Genomic DNA, 16984 nt, shown 5'->3' with positions numbered 1-16984 from the left:
GGCCATATGGGGAGTGAACTAGAAGATGAAAGACCTCTCTCTCTCTCTCTCTATATATATATATATCATATATCATATGTCTTATATCATATATCCCCGCCTGTACCTCTCTGTAACTCTGTTTTTCAAATAAATCTTTTTTAAAAATTTTAAAAATGAGCTATGTATCATGTAATTCCCTTTATATGACAGTGTACTCAAAGAACTGAACAAAAGGTATGAATTTTGCTTTCTATAAATTATATCCCAACAAAACATACTTAAACAAAACTTGATTTGTCATGTAATAAATATACGTAACACTTCTATAATAAATATAATTCATAGAATTAATGACATAGAACCAGGACAACTATGGTTTTCCACAACTAAAGTAAACAATCTCTTCTTTAATGGACATTTGCACATCCCAGTTCATCACATTTAAAATACTATTATTTATTTATTTATTTTTAACTTTTATTTAGTGGGTATAAATCTCCAAAGTACAGCTTATGGATTACAATGGCTCCCCCCCATATCTTCCCTCCAACCCACAACCCTCCCCTTTCCCTCTCCCTCCCCCCTTCCATTCACATCAAGATTCACTTTCAATTCTCTTTATACACAGAAGATAAGTTTAGCATATATTAAGTAAAGATTTGAACAGTTTGTACCCACATAGAAACACAAAGTGAAAAATACTGTTTGAGTACTAGTTATAGCCTTAAATCACAATGTACAGCACATTAAGGACAGAGATCCTACATGAGGCGTAAGTGCATAGTGACTCCTGTTGTTGACTTAACAAATTGACACTCTTGTTTATGGCATCAGTAATCACCCTAGGCTCTTGTCATGAGTCGCCAAGGCTATGGAAGCCTTTTGAGTTCACCAACTCTGATCATATGTAGACAAGGTCGTAGTCAGAGTGGAAGTTCTCTCCTCCCTTCAGAGAAAGGTACCTCCTTCTTTGATGACCTGTTCTTTTTACTGGGCTCTCACTCGCGGAGATCTTTCGTGTAGGGTGGTTGGTTTTTTTTAATTTTTTTTTTTGCCAGAGTGTTTTGCCTTTCCATGCCTGTGATACTCTCATGGGCTTTTTTAAAAAATACTATTATTTATAAGACATATTTTATGTTTCCTTCTGTTACTCAAGATCCTGTGAGGGAAATAAAATACACTCTGGGTGTCACTCAAAGGGAAAGTTGAGGCAAGAAGAGATTGATTAGGCTGGAAGCTGTTCTCAGCCCCAGGGCTGGAAGGTGGTAGGGAAGGTGGTGGAGTCCCTGGAGCCCACAGCCAGGGTCACCAGCAGGAGTTAAGAGAGAGCCCCACAGAGAGGGCACCTGAGGCCCAGCAGCAGAGAGACAGCATCCTGGCCTTTTCTCTGCCCTTGTGGTCTCTGTCAGTGCCTCCCAGTGCTTGAACCAATGCAGAGGCCAGCAGGCTGGGAGACTGAAGGATACCCAAACCTGTGTTCCTAGCACATCAGGTAACAGGCAGTGATGGGTCTGCCAGCTCTCAGGCAAATGAAGGCCAGAGAGTCTAAGTGGATAAAACTGCTGTCAATGGAAGCATCCAGATGGACAGTTTTCATTTTCTAGTAAATGAAAATAATCAATGTTCAATAAATCACAAGGATGCGGTGTAGTGATGTCGCTCATCGGAGTGAAAAAGATGAAAATTTCTCAACACAGAGTCCTCAAGGGATGAGGCATGGGAGTGTGAAGAGCTCCTGTCTTTTCAGACTCCAAGGGAAAGGATATAAATATATGTAAATTTGACTGTGCCCTAGAGTAAGACACATGTGTGAGCAATTCAAACCCAGTATTCTGATCTTGAAGAAATACACGACTGTCACCAGACATTCAAAAGACTTCAAAGGTCTGACTTAGAATTTAGTATTTGCTTATTATCTTAATGTTATTCCTCAAGGAAATCCACAGTTCACCACTCTGAGTATATTTTCAACGGTCTTTTTTCTATGATTTTCCCAGATTCTGTGATTTTTTTTTAAGCACAAGGTTTTTGAAATCTACACAGCTCCTCTGAAAGAATCTGAGGAATGGTGTGAAGTTAGTCCACTCCAACAGCTGTGTCCTCTGCTGAGTAGGGTCCAGGTGCCCTGGTTTAGTGTCATCCTAACCCAAGCATGCTCTAACTATCTCCCCTCTGGAGAAGGTACTTCCTTTCCACGGATGAGGAGGTCTTGTTCATCTTGGTCTGGGTGCTGGGAACTGGGTAGTGGGGTTGGGAGGAGCTAGCCTTTAGCAGGGAAGACATGCCTGCTTGTGTGGCCATGGGTAGAAGGTCTGCACTGCGGGGCACAGAGATCTCAGAGCTGTGCTAGTGTCAACAGCTGCTCCCAGGTCAGAGGGAATGTGCCTGCTCACTCCATACCTGGGCCAGGTCCTGAGAAAAGGCCTTGGACTAAGTATACAGGGAGGGTGTGGACTTTTCCAACGGGGCAGTGGCTGCCTCTTAGGAACTCCAACTGGGGCACCTGCTACCCTCAGTAGCAACCTTGGGGCCCCTCTGGAAGTCACTTTCCTTTCTCCTTTCCTCACTTCCCACCACACTAAGTACCATCAGGAGTACCTACAAAAGGAGCCTGTGGATGAAAGACTGTCCTGACTACTTCCAATGGGCCCCACATTCCCTAGACCCCACCCAATGCCTTCTTCTGAAGCCCACCTGTCTGCCCCTCCTTTCTGTCTGCCTCACTGTCCAGCATAAGGTCCTGCTCTGGGTCACCAAATAGTACCTGGATTCTGGCATGTCCAAACCCCTCTCTGCCACTGAGCACCTCCTTCCCTACCTCCACCTTGTAAGAAACTCCTGCTTACCTGCCTAGCCCCTTCAACATGGCAGATCATACCTGCTGAGCTGCAGCAGCTGACCTGGGGCTGACTTCTGTCTTCCTAGAGCTGGGGTCTGATTCTGTAAAAGAAGGCAATGTTGAAGTGGGTCAGAATCTCCAAGGCCCTGGCTACCACTGAACTCCCAGCTCCTGGTGAGGGGAGATGGAGCTGCCCTATCTACTGTCCTTCATGACAGAGAAGCAAAGTCTTCCCCAACCCGGGGATGCAGGTGTTCTCATTTCTGATCTTAGTCACCTTAAATTTCTCCTCATTTGAGCTCTGCTCCTACCTTGTGGAGAAGCAATTTGGGTAGCCCCTCCTACTAAAAGGGACCCTAGTCTATTCCACATATCCCAGGAGCCAAGGTTGCCCTCAAATCTAGGTACCCAGCTGCTCCCCTAAACCTAAGAGCTACAGATCCTTGGGTGCCAATGAACTCCCTCTTCCCTGTCCAGGGCTGAGTTACCTAAGACCACATCCTTTCTATTGCACAAGAATAAAGACACCTGGTTTACAGACACCCCTGCCTCTGGTTCTGACCCTGTGGATAAAGACAGAATTTAGGTGACTTGTCCACCCCTGCCCCATATTTGAAGGCCACTCTCTCAACAGAAGCAGGTCTGCCTAATTCCAGGCTGAATGGGAGGAATCAAACATGTAGCTATCTTTTTAGGTGGTTTTAATAACCCCCCTGGTTTCCTGTTTTTTTTTTCTTTTATTTTTAAAGATTTATTAATTTGAAAGGTAGAGTTACAGAGAGAGGTAGAGACTGAGAGAGACACAGAGGGCTTCCATCCACGGATTCACTCCCCAAATGGCTGCAAACACCGTGGTTGGGCCTGGCTGAAGCCATGAGCCTGAAACTCCATCCAAGTATTCCACATGGGTACAGGGGCCCAAGCACTTGGGCCATCCTCTGCTGTTTTCCCAGACACATTATGCGGGAGCTGGATGGTCAGTGGAGCAGCCGGGACCCGACTAGCACCCATAAGGGATGCTGGCACTGCAGGCAGCGGCTTTACCTGCTATGCCACAGTGCCACCTTTGAAACTATTTCTTTAAGGATGTGGCACTTTGACTAGAACCTGGGGTGGTGCTGGTGTTGTGGGAAGCACACTCATTTTTGGGTCTGACTGTGAGAGCAGGGTGGGTCGTGCTGGCGACCTATGCACATACCTGCTGTGGCTGAAGGCACAGTGGACAGGAGGGCTTGTCAATCAGGGCTTATCTCCTGGGAAGCCTCCACATCCCCTGTGCCCCACCTGGGGATGATGCAAACAGGCTCTGTGAAAGTGAAAAGTGGAGGTATGTGAGCACACAATCGGTGGGATACTACAGTTCGCAGGTATTCGCAAGATGTGTTCATTACCCACCCATAGGGACAATGTGCAACCAAAATGGTGCAGAAATCCAAGCTCCAAGGTAATCCACGTGTGCTCAGTGAGCATGACTGATGATTCACACTCCATGATGTGCATGATAACCAGACAGATACACTCAGTTCTGGTATTGAACAGGAGTGGTTCTGTAGAAATGGTACACTCAAAATCACTATGCAACATCCTGATGCTGCATGGACTGCCAAGACATACATCTACTAGTGTTGAAAACTTCTCCAAAAACCACTATTTGAGGGGAAATCCATTTTACTGAGCAGTAATAAAGATATTAAAATATTTATGGAGATATTGAACCAAGAACAGAGTATGTATAATCTATTGTTTAAATATTTCATTACTAAATTGGTTTCTGTTTCTTTGTTTTCTATGTCTGTCTTGAAATAGGTAAAGCATGTCCCATCTTTCAGACAACCAGCGGTCAGGAGTTACTACTTTTCTTCCACACATAACAGCATTGTCAAGGTGCATATATGGGTTCTGATTATGAATACAATTTTTATGAATGGGATTAGGCATATGCCAGTATGTGTGACTACATTTAATAGTGAGTGTATTTAAATATGAGTGTGTGATTGTATTTGGTGAGGAGATGAGTGTGATTTAAGTATACAAATGTGTGCAATTAAGTGAGTTCATATGTTTGTATTTGAGTGCATGTTGTGCACACATTTGCATTGTAGTATAAATATGTGTATTTGTATGTGTGTAGTAAAGTGTATCTATTCACCATCATGTCTCTAATCACTGACTTGGATATGGGATGTACAAGTTAGTGGGGAAGTGTCACTCCCTTGTACGCAAAGGAACGACACTTCTCCCAGCTGATCGGTCTTCAGTAGACTTTTATTTAAACAGGATAGAAAAAGAAACCCCTGAGGAAGGGGAGCCCCGAAAGAAAGGGGAAGCTCCCGTTACTATTTCACGAACAGCTTATATAGTATATTATTGCAGAAGCATGTAATGCAAGCTTAGTCCATGCTACAGTCCATGCGGTGGTGCTCCAATAGGGTGCCTGATCACACACAGTCCATGCGCTCCTTGTCCAACCATAAAGGTGATCACATGTCTTCGTCCAATCAAGCTCCTGGTCACGTAGCAGGCAACTTGGGTGCTAACAACAAGCTTCCACCTGGTGTTTTCTCAGCCTTGGTCAGTGGGAAAAGAAGTACGGGAAGCCCCAAGGCCATAGTTGTTTTGACTCTAGCCTGGGGTTATGAAACGGTCCCCATATCACAGCTCAACAGAAACCATAAACATCCACACAGCAGTAACTAATGCCAATGGTCAGCAAGCCAGGCCTTAGCATGTGGGCCAATGGCCAGCTCATGGGTCCGCACAGGAAGGATCAAGCTGTATATGTTTTTTTACAGGGGAAAAGATTAAGTTGAACTGAATTTTTATGTATCTTGATTAGTTAGAAAAGAAGTCAGTACACATTACTGAAAACTCAGCTATAGTTAGGTGTAGAAAAATGACTATTCAGCTGCCTTGACCTGAGGAAGTAACTGGTTTATCTGATGGTTAAAGGAATTCTAGAAACTGCTGGTTTATCTGTGCCTGGTGACTATTTGTAAAGGGCTTATATAACTTCCCTCTCGTGGATATTGTTCTCTTTAGATTCCTGTTGCTCAATATTGAGAAAGTATATTTTCTTAATAATTTTAAACATCATCTAGACCTCCCAATCCATTAGCATTGAATGGAGCAAAAGAGTCCCATGGTTCCTATGTAAATTATTGTCATCGAGATCTTCTCCTTAATTGTACCCTGTGGAAAGTCCTTGTCAAGGGTGTTGATACTCATAACTTAAACGATGGGTTATCTCAGTGGTCTGAAAATTGGAAGGAACTGGGGAGAACTTCTCAGGAGATCAGAGAACCCAGTGAGCCTCAGGTGCTCCACCAGCAGCTGCTCAACTGCCAGGTAACAGGACATGCCGACTTCTGTGTCAGCCCCAGTCTCCCACCAGGGATCCAGGAAGAAACAATCCCATCCCAAGCACTCAAGCGGTCTCTTGAGAGATACTCACTTGGAATTCATGATTGTTTCTGGTGACTAGCATCAAACAAAACATTGTTGATGAATATTCTCTGCATCCCACACTTGCATTCTCATTGCTGCTATAGGAGAAATGATAATTGCAAATCTGAGGGGAAGGTGAGGTCATAGAATCACAGGAACATATCTCGGGGCCTGATTGCCTCTCTCCCACATGAAGCTGGCTATTGTGACCACCACACTCGGCGACTGTCCTCCCACTGAGGAGTCAGGTCAGTTTTCTGTTTTTGTCTGCGAGGAAGGAAAACCGATTAACAGTGTGGGTAAATGATCACAAGGAGCAAAAATTCTTCTGGGCTTGATTATAAAGTAAATTGAAGTGTGTCATAAAAATTAAAACAGGAAAGGAAGGAAGAGGGAGGGAGGGTACAGTGGAAAGTATCACTATGCTTTTTTTTAAAAAAAGAGTTATTTATTTATTTGAAAGGCAGAGTTACAGGGAGGCAGAGAGAGACAGAGAGAAAGGTCTTCCATCCACTGGTTTATTCCCCAAATGACCACAAAAGCCTGAACTGCACCAATCTGAAGACAGGAGCCAGGGAGCTTCTTCTGTGTCTCCCATGCAGGTGCAGAGACCCAAGCACTTGGGACATCTTCCACTGCTTTGCAAGGCCATAGCAGGGAGCTGAATCGGAAGTGGAGCAGGGGGAACTTGAATCGGTGCCCACATGGGAAAACAGAACTTTATAACAATGGGTGTGAGGACAACAGCTGTTAGGCTCAAATGTATCCTGTGATATTTCCCCTACTTTAAAATATTCTAATATTGATCTCAGACTCTATAATTTCAATTTATAAAGTATTCACCAGTTCTGTTGTGCATGTGTCTATATTTTAATATATTTCATAAGTGTTTCCCAATGGCTACCAATTTACTTATTCAGGTGTTCATGGATAAGTATAGATTCGAAAATTAGAACTAACAATTTTTATCCTACAATGTTTTATCCCACATTAATGTTTAATGTCCCACAGTTAATATCCAATAATTTCTGTAATATATGCTATTTTATTCTTGGCATAAAAAACTGAGTTCTTCTATAGCCATTCTTTTTCTTTCTTTCTTTTTTTTATTACTTTTTTATTTTTTTGACACGGAGAGTGGACAGTGAGAGAGAGAGACAGAGATAAAGGTCTTCCTTTGCCATTGGTTCACCCCCCAGTGGCCGCCGCAGCCAGCGCGCTGTGGCCGGTGCACCGTGCTGATCCGATGGCAGGAGCCAGGAGCCAGGTGCTTTTCCTAGTCTCCCATGAGGTGCAGGGCCCAAGCACCTGGGCCATCCTCCACTGCACTCCCTGGCCACAGCAGAGAGCTGGCCTGGAAGAGGGGCAACCGGGACAGAATCCGGCGCCCCGACCGAGACTAGAACCCAGTGTGCCGGCGCCGCTAGGCGGAGGATTAGCCTAGTGAGCCGCGGCGCCGGCCTCTATAGCCATGCTTTTCTGTTTGTTTCATTGGGGTTATTGATCATATTTCCAGAACTCATTATATAAATCTTTCAAAATAACAAGATACTACAAGAATAGTTTATAAATTAGCTCTGGATGCACAAATACTTGACACAGGAAACCATTTTATAAATACATAAGTTTTATCATGAGAATAATAGAGAAAATAAGTCTCTGTGTCTTACAGCCAATTTCATGCCATTTTTGGTATTCTACTACAGCGTGTTTGCCACATTCAATAAAGCAAAAGACAATCCACTGCCACTTCTCTTCTCCAATTCTACTGAGATGCACACTGGTGAGGTTTTATGATTGATTTGATCGTTTTTCCTGGCTTGAAAGAATTCACATACTCAGGGCTAGAAGAGGTAATTTAAGCTTTCCTTCTTTACAGAAGCTGTATCAGGTTAATGCCTGTGTTAGGTGAAAGGCAGGGTGGACCAGCTAACACTTTTGGCCCTGCAGTATCATGCAGCCATTCTAATATCAGATGAATTATGCATTCATGTGACTCCAGCTTCTCCTGTAGCACATTCATGCATTCATCTGTATTTTACTAAGAGCTCTAATGCTTTCTTCAGAATTGATAATGGTCTAAAAATACATTAAAAATAGCTACAACTATGATCATAAAACAAAATGACCCCAATCTCAAAAAAAGACAATGTATGAAAATAACTAAATAAATATAAAATTAGTTAGAAAGCAGCTAACTAGCTTTGTTCTATAGCATGATATTTAAATGCATGCCATTTTTTCAGTTGTACTTCCAGGTTCAAGTCCTTACTTTACCCTGAAACATGGTATGAACATTAACTCTTCTCTGCCTAAGTGCTTCTCCCCTTTGAATTAATATTACGGTAGTACCAAACTCACAGGATAATGAAGAATAATGGAATAGCTACAGGTGTATCCTCAGTGATTTGTACATTATAAGTATTCTTTAAAGTCTACCCATATGTTCAATTCTTGGCAGCCCACTAATGAAAAAAAAAACACATTATTTCGAAGTGGGAACTAGTGTAAATGGAGAATATTGAATTTAAGTTGACATGATACATGTAGCCCATGCCTCGCTTTTCTATACAGATTCCTCTGGCTTTGAAAAAAAAATTCCAGTCACTCAAACTTACAGAATGTTCTCCAGAGATTTTATAGTAGGAATGGTCTACTTATTACAGACTGCTGTTGGAATTCTGGGAAATTTCTATCTTCTCTACCATTATCTCTTCCTTTACCTCACTGGGTATAGGGTAAGGTCCACGGGTGTAATTTTCAGACACCTGACAATAGCCAACTCCTTGGTCATCCTCTCTAAAGGAGTGCTCCAAACGATGGCAGCTTTTGGGATGAATTTTTCCCTCAGTGATGTTGAGTGCAAACTTGTTTTCTATGTCCACAGAGTGGGCAGGGGTGTCTCCATCAACACCACCTCCCTTTTGAGTGTCTTCCAGGTGATCATAATCAATCCCAGGAACTCCAGGTATGCAGAGTTTAAAGCAAAAGCTCTGAAGTACATGGACCTCTCCAATATCCTCTGCTGGATCCTGCACATGATGCTAAATATTATGGTGCCGATGAAAATGACTGGTCAATGGAGCAATAAAAACATCACAAGGAGAGATTATGGATTCTGTTATGCTGAAGATCATAACAATGTCATAGAATACTTACTGTATACAATTTTGTTATTATTTCCTGATGTTTTCTGCCTGGTGCTTATGTTGTGGGCCAGTAGCTCCATGATATTTATCTTGCACAGGCACAGACAGCAGGTCCAACACATTCACAGGACCAGTGTTTCTTGCAAATCAGCTCCTGAGACCAGAGCCACTCAAAACACCCTCATTCTGGTGAGCACTTTTGTGTCTTTTTACACTCTTTCCTCTGTCTTTCATGGGTGTTTTGCTTTCTTAAATAAGCCAAATTTTTGGCTGGTGAAGGCCTCTACACTCATTGCTGCATGTTTCCCAATGGTCAGCCACTTTATCCTCATGAGCCAGGACTCCAGTGCATCTAGGTTCTCCCTTGCCTGGATAAGGAATATAAAATTACCCAAACTTAAGAGAAATACTTAAATTGTGTGTATCTGCATATTCTACGTGTGTTATTCATAGTGCCCTCAGTAGAGAAATGTGGAGTCTATATAATAATAAAACAAGATGAGTTAAAGCAATCTACAGATGTTGAGAAGATTCACTTGATAAGACATTGAGTTACATGCTGGGGGCTGACACTGTGGCATAGCAGGTTGAACTGCCACCTGTAGGGCAACCAGTTCAAGTCCTGTCTCTGTGATGTAGCAGGTTAAGCCATTGCCTTGAGCACAGGCATCCCTCATGGGTGCTGGTCTGAGTTCCTGCCACTCCACTTCTGATTCAGCTCCCTGCTAATGCACCCGGGAAGGCAACAGAGGATGGCCCAAGTGCTTGGGCCCCTGTACCCATGTGGGAGACCCAGATGAAGCTCCTGGCTCCTGGTCTGAGCCTGGCCAAGCCCTGGCCATTTTGGCCATTGGGGAGTGAACCAGCAGATGGAAGACCTCTCTCTGCCTCTCCCTCTCCCTCTCTGTAACTCTGCCTTTCAAATAAATAATCAATCAATCTTGAAAAAATTACATTCCCTCCTTCTCTTCCCCTCACACCTTTCTTCTTTCTCCCTTTCTTTTTAGTTTTTGAAATATTTTAAAATAAAATTACAGTAAAAAGGCTTAATTCACAGAATAAGTTTAACAAGTTTAGTTTAACAAGAATAAGTTTAACTAGCTTAGTGGGAATACAGACAATGGCTATAAACAACAACTGAATGGAAAAATGATCATTTCACCCATATGCAGTAAATTTTTTTGTGAGAGGTAAAGTTACAGAAAGAGAAAGGAAGAGAGAGAGAGAGAGAGGTTTTTTATCCATTTCCAAAATGGCTGCAATGGCTGGATCTGGGTTGATCCAAAGCCAGGACCCAGGAAATTCTTCTGGGTCTTTCATGTAGGTGCAGGGGCCCACTTACCTGGGCCATCTTCCACTGCTTTCCCAGGCATATTAGCAGGGAGCTGGATTGGAAGTGGAGTAGCCAGGACTCCAATCCATAGAAGTCCAAGCACAGGTCAAACAGCTCTATCATGTTCAATAGTCCCAGATCTGGAGTCTGACCACTGAACAGAGCAATCCTGTCTGCTCTCAGTTCTGGGTGGCGGAGACCAAGGTGAGGCTTCCAGACCAGCCTAGTTTTAACTATTAGGATACAGTTTAGCTGAACCATCAGTGAACCAAGGACATGAATTCTGGGGACTCTTGGAGAATTGAGGGCCTCATATAGCTGGCAGCTTTGCTTCATACAGCATAATGGACCACCAAAGTCACAACCAACAGAGAAGAGTTTTAACTTACTCTTGCTGAGCCAAGATTTGCTTCAGCTAGCCAGCATTCATTCTTAAATATGTGATTTCTACTTGGCAAACAAGACTTTTGGGGCCCTTTGTTTCTTGCTAGCTGTGGAGCCCAGGGTGACCATATCAGAATGGGAAAGTCAGACTGGACAGCCCCCAGGCCTGTATGGGTCAGACATCATTTTCAAAAGTACCTCAGTACCCAGCTAATCCATACTTCTAAAAAGCAATTTACATGCTAGCTGGGTCCAACACAAGCCAAAGCCCAAAGGGGTTTCCAGGAAGAGGCCAATCACCCTTTGACTCCAAATGGAAAAATTCAATCACAGGGACTTGTATCATCATCAAAACCTTTGGAGCCCAGTAAGGGCCTTGGGCTTCCTCTTTGGCAACTGAGAGTGAGAGAAACAGGAATTTTTTTTGCTGTTAGATGGATTTTTGAGCATTGTACACAACCCCAATGAACCTTCAGTGGAAAACAAACTTTAAATTTTTTTAGGTTTTATCTGCCAGCTTTATTACACTGAGATGATTGCATCTCAGGGCTTCTGAGGCTGAGGTTTCCAGCTCACCAGCAAATGGAGTGTTAAGCTAAAAAAAAGAAGCTAATAAAAACAGCTAAAAATCAGCCAAGGGAATGTTAATACATAGTGAAAACTTAGAAAACCTAGAAGTTGGTGGGACTTATGCTAACTCCCACCCTGCTATCTAGTTGCAAGTGGCAGTGGAGTTTGTCTACCTAACATTTATCAAGCTAGACTTTGGGATAATTCCCTCTGCTACTTATTAAATGGAGAAGCATAAGAGTATAAAATATTCATCAGTATATACTATGTTGTAAGAATTCTAGCAAGTTGGTGAATCCATTAAGAATCATGAAACACCCCCCCCCCACACACACACATACACATGGTCACATTAGCTTTCCTTTCCCCAATGCTAGCAGTTGTCATGTATCTGTCAGCATCACAATGGTCAACAAGGTTGCCCTGCAATGTGAGGCACTGTAGATTTTACCCCATTTCCCAAGTCAACAAGTCTGCCTGTCTGTTTCCTGTGTGGGGGCTGAGAAAGATGTTCTTTGTGGCATGATCAACTCAAGAGCTTCATGGGCACATCTGCTTCCCTTGCTCCACCAAGTTCCATGGAAGTGATGCAAAGAGGCCCCAGCAGATGATGCACATGGTAGATTTGGATCATGGCTGAAAAGCTTGGAGCCTAAGAAACTCATAGTCTTCAATAGTGGGTTGTAATTAGACCTGCACAGTCTTAGTCTCAGAGGAGGCATTCTCTTTCCTACACTGGTCAGGTCATTAATATGCCCATTGCTTTGGTGAGCAGATCTATTATATCTTCCAAATCTCTTGTTATTGAAACAAGCAAGCAGCTTGAAAAGGTAGCCTGGAACAGAAGTTTATACAGGGTGTTGGGGGAAAAAAAGCTTGAGAAAACTATGGAGGGTTTTCTCCTAGCACCGTTGTGTTACTCCCTTTGAAATATGGGCATAAGTGATCCCAGGATCAGAAAGGACCACTGGGGGCCGGGGTTCTGGCATAGTGGGTTAAGCTGCTGTCTGCAATGCCAGCATCCCATATGGGCCCTGGTTTGAATCCTGGCTGCTCCACTTCCAATCCAGGTCCCTGCTCATGGCCTGGGAAAGTAGCAGAGAGTGGCCCAAGTGCTTGGGCCCCTGCACCAAGGTGGTAGACCTGGGAGAAGCTCCTGGATCCTGGCTTCAGCCTCCACCAGCCCTGGACTTTGCAGCCATTTGGGGAGTGAATCAGTGGATGGAAGATTCTCTCTGTCTCTCACACTCTCTCTCTGCAACTCTGCCCTTCAATCAATCAATAAATCTGAAGAAAGGTCCATAGAAATTAATACTGATATTGGTGTGTGGAACATGATTGCTTAATAGTGAGCGAGGCAGGAATTAGCACAGGGAATGGCTAGAGACTTTGTGGAAAAATCAACTCCAGAAATGAGATGTTGATAACATGGGTGAGGCAGGAGTCGCTGAGAGAAACTGAGAGAAAGTATAACCTGACACTTCCAGCATCAGTGGAAGTTTCTTAGCTTGATGGAAAAGGTAGGAACCACAACCCACGGAAAAATTGTCTCTAAATGTAGTGATAATAAAATGTAACTGGTAATGATGTTTAGCAACAAGGGATGATAGTATTTCTTTGGCCTTAGGATAGAAAAAGATTGCTTAGAGACATCAAAAATCATGGGCTGTGAAGGCACACATGAAAGAAACTAAGATTGCATTAAAAGTAAAAATTTTTGAGAGAGGGAGAGAACAAAAAAGGTTTCATATTCTGCATCGAGAATTCAAAAAGAAACAGCCCACAGACAGCCCACATGATAGGAAATAAAGGCGGCATTGTGGACTAATGGCTACTTAAAAAAAGGACTTATCAAGTGCATTTGTCAGCTTTTTATTGCCATAGCAAAATAACTGAGAAAGCTACACTCATAAGCAAAGATGTTTATTTAGCTCACAGTTTTGTAGGCTGAAACCCCAAACAGTAAATCACAGGTTTGGTGAGGGCTGTCCCTTGGCTGCAACGCCCCATGAAGCAAGGCAATGGCAGGAGTGTGTGCAGAACTGAGCACCTCACATCCCAATGCAGGAGGCAGAAAGAGGGAGAGGGAGCAGGCATATTCCTTTTATGGATGCCCACCCATGAGAACTACAAAGGGGTCACATGAGAACTACCTCAAGCCTTCAATGACTTAAGGGTCTCCCACTAAGCCTCACCTCTTAAAGCTTTCATTGTACCTGTCAACACCACCATGCTGAGGACCACACTTCCAATGACAATGGACACCCACGTCACATCCAAAACACAGCACCCAATGTCTACTAAACAAGGGAAAGGATGCACAACTTCCTTAGTAATCAGAGAAATACAAGCAAAACAACTAACCAGTATCAGCACCCACTACCCAGAAGGCTAAAATGAAAATGATGGAATATACCAAGTGTTGACAAAGATGTGAATAAACCAATGATCTAATGCATGGCTGAGGCTTGTAAAATCAGCACAAACCCTTTGGAAACTGTTTTATATTTTAAAAGAATTCTTCACCAACATAAACCTATGTCCAAACTATTCACTACTCTACACACACATGCACACACACATACAAATTCATACTTGTATCACTAAAACATAGGTCTAGAATTTACATACCAGTACTGTTCATAATAGCCCCAAGCTGAAAACTACTCACATGGACATCAAGAATGGAATTATTACCATATATTTATAAAATGGAATACTATACAGCATTGCTAATGACCCACAGTGACGTGTAATACTGCAGATACATTCACAAACATATAGAAAAGGAAAGCAGAAGAGTTCATGTTGTATGGTTGCTTTTATATAAAGTGCAAAACCGATGACAGTGATTTATGCTGTTCGTTGTCTGAATAACAGAGACTGGGAGCAGGCACATGGATGGAAGCATCGAACAGTAGTCTGCTTTTTATCTAAAAGCTGTTGTCAGAGGTATGTTGAGTTTGTGAAATTCCATAGAGAGTGCATGTGTATGCATCTTTTTTTTATTTTATTTTTTTTGACAGGCAGAGTGGACAGTGAGAGAGAGAGAGACAGAGAGAAAGGTCTTCCTTTGCCATTGGTTCACCCTCCAATGGCCGCCGCGGCCAGCGCACCGCGCTGATCCGATGGCAGGAGCCAGGAGCCAAGTGCTTTTCCTGGTCTCCCATGGGGTGCAGGGCCCAAGCACCTGCGCCATCCTCCACTGCACTTCCTGGCCACAGCAGAGAGCTGGCCTGGAAGAGGGGCAACTGGGACAGAATCCGGCGCCCCAACCGGGACTAGAACCCGGTGTGCCGGCACCGCTAGGCGGAGGATTACCGTAGTGAGCCGCGGCGCCGGCCCTGCATCTTGAAAATATTCTGAAATCCATGTCATCAATTAAAAAACAGAAAGATCAATGGATTAGTAGTGTTGTGATATCCTTGTATCCTCAAGATAAAAGTTAAAGGTATTCAGCAACTTTGTACTGTCATTAGCTTAAAAAGTAATTTTAAGGTGAAAAGTCGAGATGGTGTGTATGAAACTGTCAAAATAAAAATGCAGACATTTAAAAATATCTTAAGAGTGTATGAGAAGATAGAATCAGAAAAATAGGGAGATGTAAAGACAATCACACAATACACTGGCAAATTGAATCCCAATTACATACATTTTTATACTAGTCATAATTAGACTAATCATTTCTGTTTCAGTAATATTGTCTGATTATATTTCATGCTTAGGATATATGCATATGGCTAAAATATTAGGAATAATGTTTCATAATGAAAAACACATTGAGATTTAATGCTATAACTAGTACTCACACAGTATTTTTCACTTTATGTTTCTGTGTGGGAGCAAACTGTTGAAATCTTTACTTAATGTATGCGAAACTGATCTTCTGTATATAAAGAGAATTGAAAATGAATCTTGATGTGAATGGAAGGGGAGAGGGAGTGGATAAGGGGAGGGTTGTGGGTTGGAGGGACGTTATGGGGGGGAAGCCATTGGAATCAATATTCTGTACTTTGGAAATTTATATTCATTAAATAAAAGTTAAAAAAAAGAGAAAAACACATTCTAGGTAATTTTGACCAACTGCATAGCCAGCATTGTTATATAAATATGATAAACTTTAAAATAGTTTGCTATGACTGTAATAAGTATTATTTTTGTATTTCCAAATGTAAAAGCTTCTAATATTGCTTGATAGCAAATATAATGTCACTGATTAAAATATTTTTCATCTTGCTTTGTGATCTAATATCTGATTAATATTTCTTCGTGCCTTTTATCAACTAAAATATGTTGTTATTTTTATGTATAAATTATTTTAATTGTATAAATTTATGGGGTAACTTGTAATAATTTGATGTCTACATTCCATGGGTAATGATCAAATAAGGTTAGTGTTTCTATCTCATTAAAATGTGTAAAGATACATTTTGACTAGCACTTATAAATTGTACATACTTATGGGGAACTGTGCTTATTTTAATAAATGTGTACAATGAGTAGTAAGTAAATCAGGGTAATTTACACTTTTTTCAACTCTTATGTTCTTCATATGCCCATTATGTCAAACTAATTCTTTTGTTTTTTGAAAAAATATAGAAACTATAATAAGTATAATATGTAGAAACTATAATAACTATAGCAAAATGTTGCATCAGCTTTAATGCAAATACAGGCATAATGTATGAAAATGTCATCTAAAACTGGAAAATAATCATTTTGCTTCTTTGGAAATCTATCTGTCATCATCTCCAGATAAAGAGAATGAATTAATAACTCTTCACCTCCAAATGGCTATTTCTCCACCATTTCAAGTAAATTTCATAAAAGTGAAGTTTTCTCTGTTTTCTCAAATGGTCATCTCACATATGGTTACTGTCTCCTTTTCAACAATTCCAAGCTGAGTTCATTTCTGCATATTGCAAACTTTCATTTCAATATTCCATATTGAAAACTATGCAAAAATTTCACTATAATCTACAGGATGGAATTTTTTTATTGGATAGAATTCAAACCACAGTACTACAGGCATTCATGAAGTTGCAATGATATAGACATTTACATAATAATTTCCATCATAGTTTATTTACAACTGCTCTTATGAGTTATTGATTATTGGGACAAAGTTCACTCTGTCTTGTTCGTCACTCGTGCATACTATGATTGTTGCATATTGAGCCTTTCAGCACTGTAGGGATGTATCCATCGATGACTGAACAAAAATGGGCAAACATAGACAATTTACATATTCATGATTAATTTAGGAAATTCTGAAATCCTCAT

At 41.8% G+C, this 16984-nt stretch overlaps 1 protein-coding gene across 1 annotated transcript; it reads left to right on the top strand.

Moving 5' to 3' along the window:
- ORYCUNV1R1615 (vomeronasal 1 receptor oryCunV1R1615) lies at positions 8887 to 9828 on the top strand. Its single transcript, NM_001167302.1, is given in 1 exon segment — positions 8887 to 9828. A coding segment is annotated over 1 exon segment (942 nt).

This window comes from Oryctolagus cuniculus, chromosome 18 (assembly GCF_964237555.1).
Source record: "Oryctolagus cuniculus chromosome 18, mOryCun1.1, whole genome shotgun sequence".
Classification (NCBI taxonomy): domain Eukaryota; kingdom Metazoa; phylum Chordata; class Mammalia; order Lagomorpha; family Leporidae; genus Oryctolagus; species Oryctolagus cuniculus.
This window is presented reverse-complemented; position numbering and strand designations above follow the sequence as displayed.